Genomic DNA, 16060 nt, shown 5'->3' with positions numbered 1-16060 from the left:
ACTAATTCAAAATTTATTCATCTAACACATAGCACATGTGCGCAAATTCCGTTGCTTTATTTCCTTGCAAACCGCGATATCCATCAGATAGCTTAATTACCACCAAATGCATTTAATCTAAAGTTTAATGCTTCTTTTTCTTCTTCTTCCCCTTCGACTTCTTCCGGTGCTTTCCTTCGTCCGAGGAAACGGAGTCCTTCCGCTTCTTGCTCGATTTGCTGCTGCTCTTCGATTTCTTTTTCGACGCTTTCTTCTTGCGCTTCTTAGCCCGTTCGTCCGACGCACTGGACGAGCTGGAGGTGGAGGAACTGTCCGAGTCCACCGAATCCGGCGACGGGCTTCTGCGCTTCCTCTTCTCCTTGGGCTCGCTGCTGCCGCTTCTCGACGAGCCGCTGCTGGACGATCGTCGCTTCACTGGTTTCGCATCCGGTCGCGCCCGGTCCTGTTTCGCCGGCTCGCCCCGCCCGTACTCCTTATCCGCCCGGGACGACCGGCTGTACGAGGGGCTTCGAGCCGACCGCTCGCCGTAATGCTGCCGGCGGTCCCTGTCCTCGCGCGAATGCATCCTCTGGCTACCGGCGTGACGGTCGGGTGGGCTGTGGCGACGGTCACGCGACCGCGACCGACTACGGGACCGTCTCGTGCGTCTATCCCTCGAACGAGACCGACGCCGCGGTGGTAGTGGATCGGACCAATGCAAAGCGCCCCGCGATGAGCGACCGCCGCCGCGCGGTGCATTCTTATCGCGCGGCCCGTTACGCTGCACGAAGCTGTTGGGATAGGGACGGTTTTTGTAATCCACCATGCCCTGGTTGATGCGAATGTCTCGCCCGTTGCGCTGCTCCATGTAGGCGGAGTTGCGTTCGGTCAGGTTCGGCTTTCGGCCACGATTGCTCTCCTGTGCGTTGCGTCCCGGAGGGCGGTTTCTATCCCGATCGCGCATATGGTCGCGCGAACGGCTACGCTGCCGACGGTCCACCTTTCTGGCACGCGAACGAGACCCGGACCTGGAGCGGGACCTGGAACGGGATCTGGAACGAGACCTAGAACGAGATCTGGAACGCGATTTGGAGCGCGATTTGGAACGCGATCGGGAACGAGATCCTGAATCGGACCGGGAGCGACCCTTCTGTTCCTGCTCCCGCTCACGTTCCCTTTTCGGCGAAGCATTCGACCGCTTGTTGGATCCGCCTCCGTTACGATTCGTTTGCTGCTGCTGCTGCTTCTTACGATCGTAATCCTTGAACGACCGCTTATCGGCCCCGTCCTTGAACTCGATTCCCCGGCCCTTGCCGCGCCACTTGATCTTCGATACAGACTGCGAAAAGTCGACGTGTATGCGGCGATCGTCGATCAGCACGTTGTCCATCTTAAAGTAAGCGTCCTCGCACGACTTTTGGTTCTCGAACTCGATGAACGCGTACTGCAGCGAGTCGCCGGTCAGCTTGTCCCGTATCACCTCGCACCCGACGATCTTGCCGAACCGGCTGAAGATTATCTGCAGATCGTCGTCCGTCGTGACCGGATTCAGCTTGCACACAAACAGCACGTTCTCCGGCGGCGCAATGTCCGCGTCCGGGATGTCGCCCACGATCTCCAGTATCGTGGCTCGCGCTTTCGCCTCCCGCTCGGCAATCATTTCCGCAATCTCCTGCTCCGTCTTGCCGCCCAGATCGTCAATCTCCTCGTCCGCCGCAATCCGGCCGCCCTGCAGCCGCTCGGCCGACGGCGAGGGCGACCGGCTCGGCTCGCGGAACCCGCGCGGATCCTCGAACGGATCGTCCAGCACGACCGTGTGCGTGATGCGCACATCCTTGTACGGCCGGTGCCGGTCGTCGCAGATCACCTCGTTCAGCTTCCGCAGCACCTCGTGGCCCTCCGTCACCTCGCCGATCACGGTATGGCGCCCGTCGAGCGAGGTCAGGTCCGGCCCGAGGGTGAAGAAAAACTGCGACCCAATCAACTGCTCGCCCGCATTCACCATCGACAGCAGCCCGGGCTCGGAATGTTTGATCTTCGGCACGCTTTCACCCTCAAAGTAGCGCTTCTCCGCCCCCTCCAGGATGCCCCACACGGACGAGCCGCCATCGCCGGCCCCGGTCGGGTCGCCCGTCTGCGCAATAAAGTCCGACTGGATCGTGTGGAACAGGTTGTAGTTGTAGTACTTCAGCTTGCACAGCTTCAGGAAGTTGAGTGCGGCCCGGGGACGCTCCTTCAGGAACAGGTCCACCGTGATGTCGCCGATCGTGGTCTCGATTACGACCGACATTGCAAACCGGGGCAGCCAAACAGCCCACGCACACGCAAACACGCAGCCAAAGCACGCTGCTAAACGGGTTCCGCACTAATTCCGGGTGAGTAAATGGATTATTTTACACGTTTTTTCGCAAAATTTGTTTGTTTACAGTCCGTGCCGAGTCGGGGGAGAAAACGCGCGATTACAAGAAAAATCCCCCTGGCTGACAGCGCCATGGCTTGACAGCAGAGTGACCAGAAATACCGATTTATCTGTATTCCCACGAAGAATAATGTATTTAGAAGTTTAATTTTTATCGCTTTAGCTCAAGGATAATGTACAGGCGGTCCCCGAGATACACGGTACCTCTTATACGCGGATTCGGAGATACGCGGTTTTCAAAATTTGACAGTTCTTGGAGCAAATTGTACTGATTTGACGCATCCATTGTGAAATACCAAATAATTTCCGTGTTGATCGAATGTAAAATGCCATTTAAAAAGGTTTAAAACTATTCAATTCATTAGAAACATATCAAATAATTAATTTGGTGACTAAAACCACCCCCTACTTGCAAAATTGCACGAAAATTAGTGATATTTTCGCTGGAAATCACGAGATTCGACTTACGCGGAAATTCGAGATACGCGGTATTATGCGGCCGTTTTCGGTCCCCAATAACCGTGTATCTCTGGGACCGCCTGTATTTAGAAGGTTGATTTTTATCGCTTTTGCTGGGCGACATTGTGGGAGACATCTGTCACTCTCTGCATACAAATTTCATTACCCCGCACCAGCCCTCCTCGATTTTTATACCGGAGCCCCCGGAAGAGAAATGTCAAGTCGAGAAATGTCATTTTGCTCTGAACAACTTAACCTTGTCATTTATAACACCTTGCTTTAGCTGGGCGACATTGTGGGAGACATCTGTCACTCTCTGCATACAAATTTCATTATCTCGCACCAGACCTCCCCGATTTTTATACCGGAGCTCCCGGAATAGTTATGTCAAGTCGAGAAATGTCATTTTGGTCAGAACAACTTCACCTTGTCATTTTCAATCGATTTTCGAAAACACCTTGGTTTTAACCTGCCGAAAACTACCGATTAAATTTTGATACGCCTACCTAAAACCGCCAAAACAATCTGGCCACACTGCTTGACAGACGCTTCTTTCGCTAAACGTCAAACGGCAAACGTCAAATGGGATTGTGTACAAAACAAAGCTATCGTCCTCGCAAAAAGGTCCACTTTCTGGGAAAAGGGAAAGTAGTTTGTCGCTGCATTACACCCGAGGATTGATTTAAAGGTATTATTCGATGAACAAGTTGTTCTTTTCCTGCGTTACATGAATTTCCACTCATTTTAGAGCGCTTCGCCACGGGATGGAGGTGGATGATACGAACGAGTCGAAACGCAAAATACCAGCCTACTACTACTTGCAGCCATCGAAGAATGGCGACGAAGAAGCGGAGGAGGAACTGTACGATTCCAACGGGACACACATCACCTCCGACTACCTGAACGATATCGTAGCCGAAACCATGTCGGACCGGTACACGGTCGTCCAGGACTCCCCCTCCGACAAATGCCCACACTACAAGTGTAACGAGTGTGAAAAGCTGCTGCCCAACACGGGCCACCTGATAGCGCACATGGTGGTGCACACCGGGGAAAATCCGTACGTATGCAGCCTCTGCCAGCGTTCGTTCGCCAACTCGACACGGCTCAAGCTGCACCTGAAGGTGCACTGCATCAAAAAGCTTCACCCCGGGTTGACGGTAACGCGCATAACGAAAACCGTACCAGCGACCCCCTCCATACCGAGCACGAACATGGAGGTGGATGTGGATCAAACGTCACCCACGGTAAAGGTGGCCACCTTCCGCTGCATCGAGTGCGAAGAGATACTCCCGAAGGACACGCTTTACCGGCACATGAAGCAGCACCTGCACGATAAGAACATTTTCGCCCAAAAGCCGCACCAATGCAACCGATGTGGGGATGCGTTTGCGAAGGCTTCGACACTGGAGAGCCACCAGGAAAGCTGCCAAGCGTCCCCAATAAAGGTGTCCTCGGAAGTGGATCTGGTGCCAATCAACAAGCAGGAGCCTTGTTCGAGTTTAAAGAAGCAGATCGAAGCGAATCCCATCCTGTCGGGGTTGCTGTTACGCGAGCAAAAGGAACCGCCCATCTCCGTCACGACGATCGAGCTAGAACAGGCAGAGGAGCAAACTCGCGTTAAGGTGGAAGAAGATTCCTCCAAGACTGATGAGCTACACAATCTGCTTAAAACGGAGCTAGACCAGCTGGAGGAGTTCAACTCCGAGCCAGAACAGCAAATGGAAGAGTTTCTCCCGGCGACCACCGCAGAGCAGCCGGTCAGTGGCATAACGAACAGTAGTAGCAGTGGAATCGGCTTCGTCATCAGCTCGGTCGCAACTGTGGACCAAAAGTTCCTCGAAGATCTCGCCCAAATGGAACTGCAGGCCCGCTCACCCGAGCTGGAGGAGATTGGGCCGGCCGACGAGCTGCCGGAAATGTCCGCCACACCCGCGACAGGGCTCGGTAGCTTTGGCAATCCGCTCACCTCAACGACGTGCACGCTGTGCGGCAAAAGCTTCAGCGAACCGTTTGGTCTCCGCCAGCATATGCGCATAATGCACGCCGACACGAAACCATTCAAATGTCCGGAGTGTCGCAAACGGTTCGCCAAAGAGCAGGCCATGCTGATACATCTGCGCGTGCACATCAGCAATCGGCCGTTCATGTGCATCGTGTGCTACAAAACGTTCACCCGGGCCACGGCACTGAACGGTCACCTGTCGTCGCATTCGCACGATTCGCTCAAATGCTTCGCCTGCCTGGAGATGCTGCCGAACGTGCAGAAGTACGCGCAGCACATCGAGCTGAATCATCCCGAGTTTCCGGAGGTGCTGTACCGCATACGGGCGGAAAAGCCGGAACACGAGCGAACGAAGCTGCTGAGGAGGCTGCTGCTCCAGCACCAAGCAGCTCCATCGTCCATCGGCCGTGAAGCGACATCACATACCAACCAGTAGTGGGGGGGGGGCTTTTCTCACCACGTTTTTTCTGTAATAAATATCTTATTGGAAGCGCAAAAGACTCTTTTAAGGGAGAAACAATTAATTTGCTGTTCATTTATTACCTTTTTTCTCACATATATTTAGTAACACCGAACTTAGATAATGCAAGTATGCATAATAATTAAGATACTACCACGGTTGTTACGCACGTTATGGGGTACACAAATAAAGCCTGAACCTAACCGACAAATGCCCGGAACAGAATGTGACCTAGATTGTTAAACACGCTGGGGAATCAGTTTTTCCTTGTTTTGCATCATCGGCACACAGCAAAACGAAAAAAGAAAGAGGTTTTTGATCTAGCCTATCTAAAACACCGGATCCGGATGGGTATGTGTGTGTCTGTGCACCCAAGCCTAGACTCTACAGCGCGGTAGAAAATTGCGATTAATGCTCTAAAGTAACCCGTGCCCCATCAGCCGGGGACATTACTACGAATGAAACTGTTGCTGCGGCTGGGCCGATGTATGCCACTGGGCATGTATTTGCTGTTGCGGTTGCTGCTGCTGCTGCTGTTGCTGGTGTAACACTGGATCGATCTGCTTCAGATAGCTTGGATCGATCGATGCAATCTGATTGATAACGTAGCCACCGGTTGCGTTTGGTGCCGTCCCGCCACCTCCAATCACATTGCCGCTCGCATCCTTAATGCTCAGCTGAATCGGGGTAAGCGTTTGCGTCTGCTGCTGTTGCTGCTGCGGTGATGTCCCGATCGAGGCGATGATGCTGTGATGCTGTGCTCCACCACCAGCAGCAGCAACACCACCGCCACCACCGGCTTGCGGACTGCTGTGGAGCGGGATGATTTCGATCTGATTGTGAACCGGCGGAAGGATCTGCTGCTGCTGCTGGTGGTGGTGATGGTGGGTCGTCGCTATCGGTGTTGCCGTTATGGGCCACGCTATTTGGGGGCTTTGGGCGATCGGTGTTAGCGTGGTGGTGGGAGCCTGCTGATGCTGGTACGGATTCACCGCCGTCAGCTGCGCACTGTCGATCGCGTGCACCGGTATGAGCATGCCGTTTTGCATCACCAGCATCGTCGTCATGGCGCCGTTCGCTGCGCTCGGAATGAATTGCGCCGTTTGCTGGATCTGCGGCTGCTGATGCTGCTGGTGCTGTTGCTGCTGGTCGTGCTGCAGCTGATGTGGATTGTGTACGATTTGGTGTAAAGCTTGCTGCTGCACCAGAGACCCGCTCGGGTGAGCAATCACGTACTGCTGCGACGGTCGGCTGATGGCCTGGTGGCGCGCCTGGTAGTGCGCCCGTATGTCCGGCAGCTGCAGGAAGGTCATGCTGCAGAAGCTACACTCGAGCGGAGCGGTGTGCGAGTTTTCGTGCTGCTCCAGCTGCTGCTCCTCCTCGAAGATGGCGCCACAAACGCAACACTGCATCTGGTCGTCGTACAGTGCGTTCTCTTCCGCCGTTTCCGACAGGACCTTTTCGCTACCGTCATCATCGTCATCGTACCCGTCGTCTTCCTCCTCCGGTGCTGCTGCCACCGCGACCGGCTCGACCGTTTGTATCACGTACTGTTGCTGTGGCTGCAGCTGATGTATTAGCTGTGGTTGCTGGATCTGTATCTGCTGTAGGTGTATCTGTGGCTGCAGTAACTGTTGTTGCTGTGGTTGCTGTTGCTGCTGCTGCTGCTGCGGCTGGGGTACTGATTGCTGTTCCTCCTCGACTTCCTCATCCTCTCCGGCTTGCTCTTCCTCCTCCTCATCTTCCTCCTGCTGCTGTTCCATATCCTCCTCCTCGCCCTCGTACGGACCTTCCGCCCCTTGCGAATCCTCTCCGCTCGACCCAGAGCGCAGCGCTTCCAGCGTGCGCAACTGTTTGCGCTGTTGCTTCTTCGAAATGATCTGCGTCATGACGGTGCCCCCGTTCCGGATCGCTTCGTCCATTTTGCGCAGCTCTCGCATGCGTATCTTCACGAAATGGAACCGCTCGTAGTGCAGCTGAAGGCATTTGAAGCTGGGCGTCGAGTAGCGGGGACATCCGAGCTGACACTTTAGCATGTTGATCGTGTGTTTCGCTCTGCAAAAAGCGTTGTATCCAGTTAATCAACTCCAAATAAATCCCTTCCTCCTGCTTCCCCGCTTCCGATACTCACTTGATGTGGACCTGCAGCTTGTTCGGGTCGAAAAAGTACTTCCCACAGTCCCGGCACGTGTGCTCGTCCTCGAAGTGCAGCCGTATGTGGCCGAGCAGCTGCATCGTTTTGTTGAACGTGGTGCCGCACGTTTTGCACTTGAACCCGAGGCGCAGCTGCTCCTGCGACCCGTCGGTCACGACGCGAAAGTGCTGCACCATCTTGACGATCTGGAAGTCGCGAAAGTTGGGAAAATCTTCCGCATTGGAGGCACGCGTTTTGTCCGACTCTTGGTAGTCCTGGTCGTCGGCAGCCGGCACTGGTGGAACAACGACCGCTGCATTTGCCGTTGCCATGCTGCTGCTGCTGCTGCTCCGGAACACGGGCCGCTGCTTTCACCCCCTGCAAGCTACCAACCCTCCTTCCGATGCTGCTGTTTGTGCTCTGTTTTTTTCGCGTTATCCTCACCGTTCGGCCGTGAAGATGGGTGTTAAGCAACAAGCCTACGATACAGCACAGCACGATGCAGTATTTTTCGGCAAAACAGATTTGATACACCTGCTGGAAGCAATTGCAGCAGAGAGAATTATCAATCCAATTTTATGATTTTGTTGTTCCCCAAACATGTCGTTTGACGTTTCGGTCGATGTAAACAAATATACAGGGTTTCCCACGATTTATTGGTTGGTTCCCACGATTTATTGGTGCGTTCCCACGATTTTTTGGTCATTTCCCATAATTTTTTGGTAGCAACCCACGATTTATTGGTCGGTTCCCAAATATTATTGGTCGGTTCCCAAATATTATTGGTCGTTTCCCAAATATTATTGGTCGGTATTATATTATATTATATTTGGGAACCGACCAATAATATTTGGGAAACGACCAATAATATTTGGGAACCGACCAATAATATTTGGGAACCGACCAATAAATCGTGGGTTGCTACCAAAAAATTATGGGAAATGACCAAAAAATCGTGGGAACGCACCAATAAATCGTGGGAACCAACCAATAAATCGTGGGAAACCCTGTATCACACTGGGACTGACACAACGCGCACAGTGGTCGATGTTGAAGGCGGAAATTTTATTCGATTTCATGTAAAAACTGCATTTGTGATAAAGCTGTTTGTTAAACATTTAAAAACGATTTTTTATTAAACAATAATGGACCAAATAAGATGAAAATCAACGAAATACATTTGTATGCTGAAATCAACCAGTTCGAGCAGTCGAGCACATTCCACTGTGAGCTTTTAAAGCGTCGAGCAGCAACGAAAGCTTCAACCCCCTGTTTTGAATTGTGCTTGTGTAGCCGTTAAAACACGATTTTCGGATGCATTCTTCTACAAGTGATTTTTATTTTAAATTTATTTAAATTATGTATTGCGCTGACCCACAAAAAATACAGTGCATTATAGCCAATGTTACCCTTATATCTAAAACGAGAGGGAAGTCATTTTCACTACCACTGAAACGATGACAAATCATAAGGCCCTTGCTGTGAAGCATTTGCATACACTGCGTTAGAAACATGCACAACTAATAGCTTCCTTTTCTCCCCGAGAGGCCACTTTCCCGATTGATATACGCGAACAGGTTTGTTCACTGCTGGTGCGTTCAATTGCAATCACCTTCCCCCCCCCCCCCTCTCTCTCTCTCCTCGTCCCTCATGGCTCATGGCCACCATGGGTGTCGGTTCGAGGCAGGCGCCGTTGCCAGAGAGAAGCGCTCACGATGAGTAAGAAACAGGTTGTCCGATGGGGTGAGTTTTATTTACATCCCCATGCCGAACCACCACCCATTGCCCGGTACCATTTGCTCGCAGCTTCTGTTCTGCCTTCCCCCCCCCCTCCCCTCCTCACTCCCACCAAAACAAAAAAGCCATCTGTCGTTTGGCAACAGGAGCACAGGCCAATAAATGGTCGCTGGCAGTGCCGAACATGGAAACTGACTCCGCGCCGAAGGTCACCGTGTTCAGTGCGCGAGTTATGAATTCGTCATTCATTCACTCCAAATCGGGACTTGTTTTGGTGCTGGTTGTGGTTAAGGAAAGGCAAAAAACACCGCTTCCAAATCAACAACTGTGCCAAAGAAGCGCCGCTTAAATATGGTACGCTTTTTCTTATTTTTCTCATGTGAAAGGGACGTAATTGTCGTAGCTGCAAATATTGTGCAAGCAAACACGTGTACGCCATGAGGTCTACGACCGAAAGGACTCCGTCACAAAAGATCCTCACGGCACACAAATAATCAAACCATATCATTATTTTTATTATATTTCACATCGACTCAGGCGCAGCGATGTAACGAGGGCTCATTTGATCGCATCAATTCGATCTTTGATCGAACCGTTGGAAGGCTTTTCCCGAAATCGATCGACGAACTCGTGCTCGAAGATGAGGACGAAAAGCCCCTCAGGATTAATCGAAGAAATAAAGAGAGAGAGAGAGAGAAAGAGAGAGAGAGAGAGCGAGAGAAAGAAAGGGAAGAAAAATGTATTAAATGAACGGTCCCCGTTTGGGTTGCGCTGTTCCTCTCGATCATCGTTTTGATCATCCCCCAGCGTGCCAGCGTAAGCGAAGGGGGGGGGGGGGGGGGGGTCCTAGGTGGTGTGGACAATATTTTGGTGGCAATAAATTATGCTGGCCAGTTGATTGGCGGCCTCGTTCGATGTAGCAAAGGAAAAAGGGGTGGATATAAAAGGATACCTCGAAAGGTGGAAAGAGTTGCTTGCGTAAGAGGTTTGTGCCTAATTACGACGACAAGATCGTACGATCGGGAGCTGGTTCTTTATTTTTTTGGTTCATTCCTAAAAAGACAAAGGAAATGGAAGATGAAAAGAGATGCGACCATAAAGAAAGAGCAAATTTTGAATTTAAAACATGGGAAAACATTAAAAGAAGAAACAAAAAACAGTCGATAATGATGTCGTTTGATTGAAGATCATAAATCGTACATTGTTCGATGAATGATTGGAAAATATTGAATGCATTTTTAGATTTATTCATTCGCGAAGAAAACGAACAAAAACACAAAAACACTCCTTTATATCACACACATTTCGCCACCCAGCCCCAAAATGGAAACAACTCCTCAACCGTGTCTTTATGTTGACTGGTAAAAGCAGAAGCTCTCCGCCGCTTCTAGCACGAACTTGGAAGAAAAACAAATGCCAAGCTTACCCCTGCCTCCCCTTCCTTTTCGATCCCCTTTTCGTTTTTTATTAACCATCCTCTAGAAACTGCCCCTCCTCATGGCCATAGTGTTCCGGATTGGTGCTTCCCCCCTGGAGGGCCACCACCGCCACCATTATCGGGCACCTTTGCGAGGGTCCAGAAAGGAGTTGCCTTGCGTTCATTACGTACCTTACTCACGTCACGTTGTATTTGTGCGTGTGCTTCTGTGTGTGTGTGCATGTCTGTGGCACACGCCCATCTACCGCGCTCCCTCAACCACGGCACTCACAAAACTGCAACACAACCGCAACAGACCGGAAGCAGCACCAACCGCTCCCCCGTATAAAGCGACGAACCCCAAGACGACGTGCTGTTTCTATTACCCCTTCCTCTTCGGAAGTTATTATCAATTCCGCTTCGGACTTTCGTCTGCGTGTGTGTGTTTGTGTGTGTGTTTATGCGTGGCATTTGCCGGTATATGGCAGCAAGAACGAACAGCACACACAACAATACGATCGCATGGGGGAGTTGCACGGTAAAGCACGGAATTGCTAATGACCAACGGGCGGCCATCCGTAGCGTGAACGCGGGCGCGCGCGCTCTCGAACACTTGGCCAAGAACGCTGCGGGGAAAGAACCCCACTCGGCAGAGCTCAAACATCGTAATGGTCCGCTGAGTTTCGGGCAGCTGTTTCGGGTAAGGCAGGAAAATCTTACTTGCCCCGTTCCGTTAGCGTGCATTATGGGCTTTTCACTGTCCACACTTTATGTGCGTGTGTGTGTGTGTGTGTGTGCGTGTGTATACTGAATGGTTCCGTACAATGAACTTCTTGTTGGTAAATTATGAACAAGAACAAAAAGAAAACGGATATAAACGGCTTTATAGCTTCAGCGCACGGACCAGAGCATCCAGAGCAACTGGATGAGAGTGATGCACAATGTTCCCTTACTGAGCGGTACGTAACCGAGATCAAGCAGTTCCACGATCGTTCAGGCATCTCGCATCAAGAATGTCCGGAACTGGTCTACCTGAGGTTCCTCGCTTACAAAAGTCTCTTTCATTCAGAGTAGTGATGGGTAAAGTTGGCAAAAATCCGAAGTCGACTCCGATCCGACTCCGATAAATTCGGAATCGACTCCGGAGGTAGGTCCGCGCTGCAATATACGGAGGCGTTTGGAATCGTTCGAAATGACCCGGAGTCGTCTGTAGTCGTCCGGAATCGCCCGGAGTCGCCCGGAGTCGGAGTCGTCTGGAGTCATCCGGAGTCGTTTGGAGTCGGAGTCGTCCGGATTCGTTCGGAATCACCCGGAGTTGGGTTCGACCGGTGTCGTCTGGAGTCGTCCGGAGTCGTTTGGAGTCGTTTGGAATCACCCGGAATCGTCTGGAGTCTTCCAGAATCGGCTGCAGACGGAGTCATCCGTAGTCATCTGGAGTCGGCCGAGGTCGGCTTGTAGATGGGTGCACGCGCAAAGTGAAAGACAAAAAAACACAACGAAAGCAAATGTCTGATCACAAGCACATTAAGCACAACGGCTCCTGTTGACTCCGACCAACTCCGATTCCGAACGACTCCGGACGACTCTGGACGACTCCGGACGACTCCGAACGACTTCGACGACTCCAAACGACTTCGAACGACTCCGGACGACTGCCGGGGTGCTTCCATTTTGCCGGAGTCGGAATCGGATCGGAGTCGTGGGTGCGCTCCATACAGCACATCACTAATTCAAAGCTTACTTTTCCGCTTGATAACAACCACTTATCAGTGATCAATCAATGTAGGGGAAGCTGGGGCAAAATGGTATGGTGGGGTGAAATGGTCACCTGCATTATTGGCCAATTAACACGTTTCCAATGACTTCTAATGATTGAAAAACTTCAAACACAATGTTTAAAGCCCACCATGAACGTTTCATAACCTAAGATTCTAAACTAATTGAATAAATTAGCAAATAAAATATTTGCTAAAAACGATGTAATTTTCTTCGTCTCGAAAATAATATTTTGGAAGAATTTTATTTTATAATTAGAGCAAAATAAGAATGTGTATCCAGGCACATGATATTTATCAATGATTTACGTGAAAAAAGTAACCATTTTGATTGAAATTAAAGGTTTTTAAAATGTTTCACTTGGGGCAAAATGGTCGTTCCAGCTTGGGGCAAAATGGTCAGTATTGTTATGTAAAGAGCAACATGATGAAGAGCTTTCTTCTTCTTTGGCTCAACAACCGATGTCGGTCAAGGCCTGCCTGTACCCACTTGTGGGCTTGGTTTTCAGTGACTAATTGATTCCCCCCATAGCAGGATAGTCAATCCTACGTATGGCGGCACGGTCTATTTGGGGATCGAACCCATGACGGGCATGTTGTTAAGTCGTACGAGTTGACGACTGTACTACGAGCTTTACATGCATAAAATTGTGCTGTATGTATTAGTGATGTGCTCTCTGGAGCGCACCCACCACTCCGATCCGACTCCAACTATTGTTAGTCTGATTCCGATTCCGGCAAAATGGAACCACTAGATCCGCCCTGAGTCGGAGTCGTCCGGAGCCTTCCGGAGTCGTTCGGAGTCGTCCAGAGTCGTCCGGAGCCTTCCGGAGTCGTTCGAAAGTTTTGTTGTGTTTTTTGTCTTTCACTTTGCGCATGCACTTCTTATACAGGCCTTTATTTCGAGGGCCGACCTCGGCCGACTCCAGACGACTCCGGATGACTTCATCTGTAGCCGATTTCGGATGTATCCAGACGATTCCGGACGAGTCCGAACGGCTTCGAAAGATTCCGAGCGAATCCGAACGACTCCGAACGACTCCGGACGACTCCGGACGACTCCGAACGACTCTGAACGACTCCGAACAACTCCGACTCCGAACACACTTAAAAACACTTAAAAAATAAACATAAATTTCTACTCTCACAATTCTACCAAGATGCAAGAGCGTAAACCAAAGCCTAAAGTGCACTATTGTGGTCCATTTTGCCCCTTTGCTATGATGTGTTTTGACATTTCGTGTAAGACCATTTTACCCCGCACAACACATTTTCATGACTTATGAAGTTGATTTTTAAAATTCATTTTAAACGTGTATATTTGTTATTAATGCGTAATTCTTCTGATTGTTTTTCATGAATAAGACGTTGGGGTATCGATTGCCCTCAAAATAACAATGCAAAGTGGTGTTTAACCAATGATATACAGACCAAAATCCTTAACAGGTCCATCTTGCCCCACTTGCCCTACACAGCTTTCCGTGCTGTATATTTCCAACGATAAGATCCTCCGAGCACGATCCGAAGCCATTATTGCAGCCGATGAACTTGTCAGAAGACACTTTTCCTCGTGCGGAAGCTACCCCGAAACACGTCTCCATTACCATGCTAATTGGGCATTGTGAAAGAACCGCGGTGCACCGGAACTGCCGGAAAGCCGTGCCGCCGACGGGAAATGATCCGAATGTGCCCCAAACCGGCATGCAGATGAACTGCGGATGGGTCGTCCGGTACCGGATACCGGTGTGTCGTCTCCTGTCCACACGTGCCTGTGCGTGTTGTTGACCTGCTGAGAGGTGAGTGTGACCATGAACCATGAACGCGTATAGAGAGCGTGGCTGTCAGCAGGATTAGATGAATTAAGACCCTGCCCGCGCCCGGTGGCATTAGAATTAATTTCTATTCTTTCCGTGCCGTGTTTTCCGCTCGACGAGGGGGGCGATGACGCTTCAGGCGATGGCTTCACTTCCGGGCTGGCTGGGAGCAAAACACAAACACACGAAATGTTGATGGGTGCCATATGGGGAGCATCCGGTCGATGCGCGTGGCATACAGATACAGGTGTCCCGTACACGCCATGCCAGCTCTGGCATTAGCTATTGGAAGAAGATTTGGGATTGATACTTACAACCAGATTCACAGCTCAATTCTTGGTAGAAAATCTCCCGTTAGCAACACACACACAAACAACAGTGAGGTTGAATGCTTCCCCATCACGCCATGACGTTTGTATGTTCGGTGGTACATACCCATCAAAGCAACCCAAGATCCCATAACCGCTGCGTGACGCGTTCGCTGTCGGGTGTTAATTAGCATCAATTAGCGAGCTGTTGCTCTCTTTCACTCACTCTCACTATCTCTCTCTCACTAACTCTCCTGCTCACCTGGCACACACGAGTTGACATCAGAAAACGGGCAAAAACAATTTCCGCATTTCGCCGGTTACTGGTCGTTTACGGGCTCGAATGCCTGCGGACTTTGGTTGGAGCTTTTTTTGTTGTTGACTGGACCTATCATTAATGAACCGTCCAACGAGTCCAACGGTTGATCTTACAAACCCGTGCGTTGATTTCTTTCGCCACTCGCGTTTAAATGGAAACCTACAATTTGCGATTTTCTCTCGGGCAGATCCCTTTCGGCGTGTTGGTCCGATTGACAACGACTTTCTTTGTACCGAGCAGCCCATTTCGGGTGTGTGTGTGTGTGTGTTCTACCATTACTGTAATAACTACGCTTACCCATTATTTAGCGCACAATGTAAGGGAAGACACACACACACACACACACGCGCTCATCACTACCGTGTCGCGTAACACCCCAAGCCAGCATAAGGTACGATCAGCGATCAGTAGGAGGGTTGGGTCATAAAACGCTGCCTAAAAAGCAGGGCCAGCATACAAAAGGGGGTAGCATAAAATTAACCCTTTGCTTCTCCACCAAACCATAGCCGGGGGTAGCCCCAAAGTGGCCAAAGTGGCAGAGAGTTACTGCGATCAGCTATAAGTTGTCCAAAAAAGCAAGAAAAAAACACATCACCAACGACCAACAAGCCTTACAATACAATATAGATGTGCGTGGCAGTATCATTACGTAGGCCGGGTTTGCGCATTCGCGGTTCGCTTCGGTTGGCCACATGCGGGCTTGTCTGTGTCTGTTCCTACTCCTTTCTTTGTTACCGTTTCGGACGCTTCGTTGATTATGCTTGGATCGCTGCAGATCGGGCAGATGTGCGCAATGCGAAAAAGAACTACCGACCAGAAGACAGAACCCGGGCGACGAAATGGCAACATAAATAAACGACCCCAAAAAAGGAGGTCGAACTTGCGATCGCTTAAACCAAAGCTGTTCGACGTTGGGACGCCCAAGAATGCAACCGATCACTTCATCTTCGCGCTACACGATCGCTGATCGAGGAGCAGGAGAGGAAGCAGAGGGGAAAACTAAGGGGGACTTATGTTGCAAAGGTAAAATGGGTGAGGAAAATGGCAAGAAAAACGAGGCAAGCACAACAAAAAACAAAAAAAAACAGGTCACGGAGGAAAAGGGGGAGAACTTTCGAGCGATCGTTTGAGAGGGTCGTTTGGCGAGTCGCGCGTGTTCTTGGTGGGTTGCGATCGATTTACCCCTTATGGTTGCGGCGAATGCGTGTTTCTTCTTTCTTCTTATTTGGAGCAA

General features: G+C 50.6%; 3 protein-coding genes across 3 annotated transcripts; 1 reads left to right on the top strand and 2 right to left on the bottom strand.

Moving 5' to 3' along the window:
• Nucleotides 1-31: 31 nt before the first annotated feature.
• On the bottom strand, nt 32-2560 carry LOC120958947 (peptidyl-prolyl cis-trans isomerase sig-7). Its single transcript, XM_049610629.1, has one exon. The coding sequence runs from the start codon at nt 2267-2269 to the stop codon at nt 125-127; it is 2145 nt and encodes a 714-aa protein (XP_049466586.1). The 5' UTR covers nt 2270-2560; the 3' UTR covers nt 32-124.
• A 374-nt stretch (nt 2561-2934) lies between these two features.
• On the top strand, nt 2935-5298 carry LOC120958950 (oocyte zinc finger protein XlCOF28-like). Its single transcript, XM_049610631.1, has 2 exons — nt 2935-3545; nt 3606-5298. Exon 2 carries the CDS (start codon nt 3622-3624, stop codon nt 5296-5298), a length of 1677 nt encoding a protein of 558 aa, XP_049466588.1. The 5' UTR covers nt 2935-3545; nt 3606-3621.
• Nucleotides 5299-5769: 471 nt separating this feature from the next.
• LOC120958949 (uncharacterized) lies at nt 5770-8207 on the bottom strand. The gene is made up of 2 exons (XM_040382043.2): nt 7454-8207; nt 5770-7377 (listed from the first exon to the last, which is right to left on the bottom strand). The coding sequence occupies exons 1-2, from the start codon at nt 7786-7788 to the stop codon at nt 5775-5777; spliced, it is 1938 nt and encodes a 645-aa protein (XP_040237977.2). The 5' UTR covers nt 7789-8207; the 3' UTR covers nt 5770-5774.
• Nucleotides 8208-16060: the final 7853 nt, after the last annotated feature.

The sequence above is a fragment of the Anopheles coluzzii genome, chromosome 3 (genome assembly GCF_943734685.1).
Source record: "Anopheles coluzzii chromosome 3, AcolN3, whole genome shotgun sequence".
In the NCBI taxonomy this organism is placed as follows: domain Eukaryota; kingdom Metazoa; phylum Arthropoda; class Insecta; order Diptera; family Culicidae; genus Anopheles; species Anopheles coluzzii.
The sequence above is the reverse complement of the archived record's forward strand: the minus strand, read 5'-3'. Positions and strand labels throughout refer to the sequence as shown.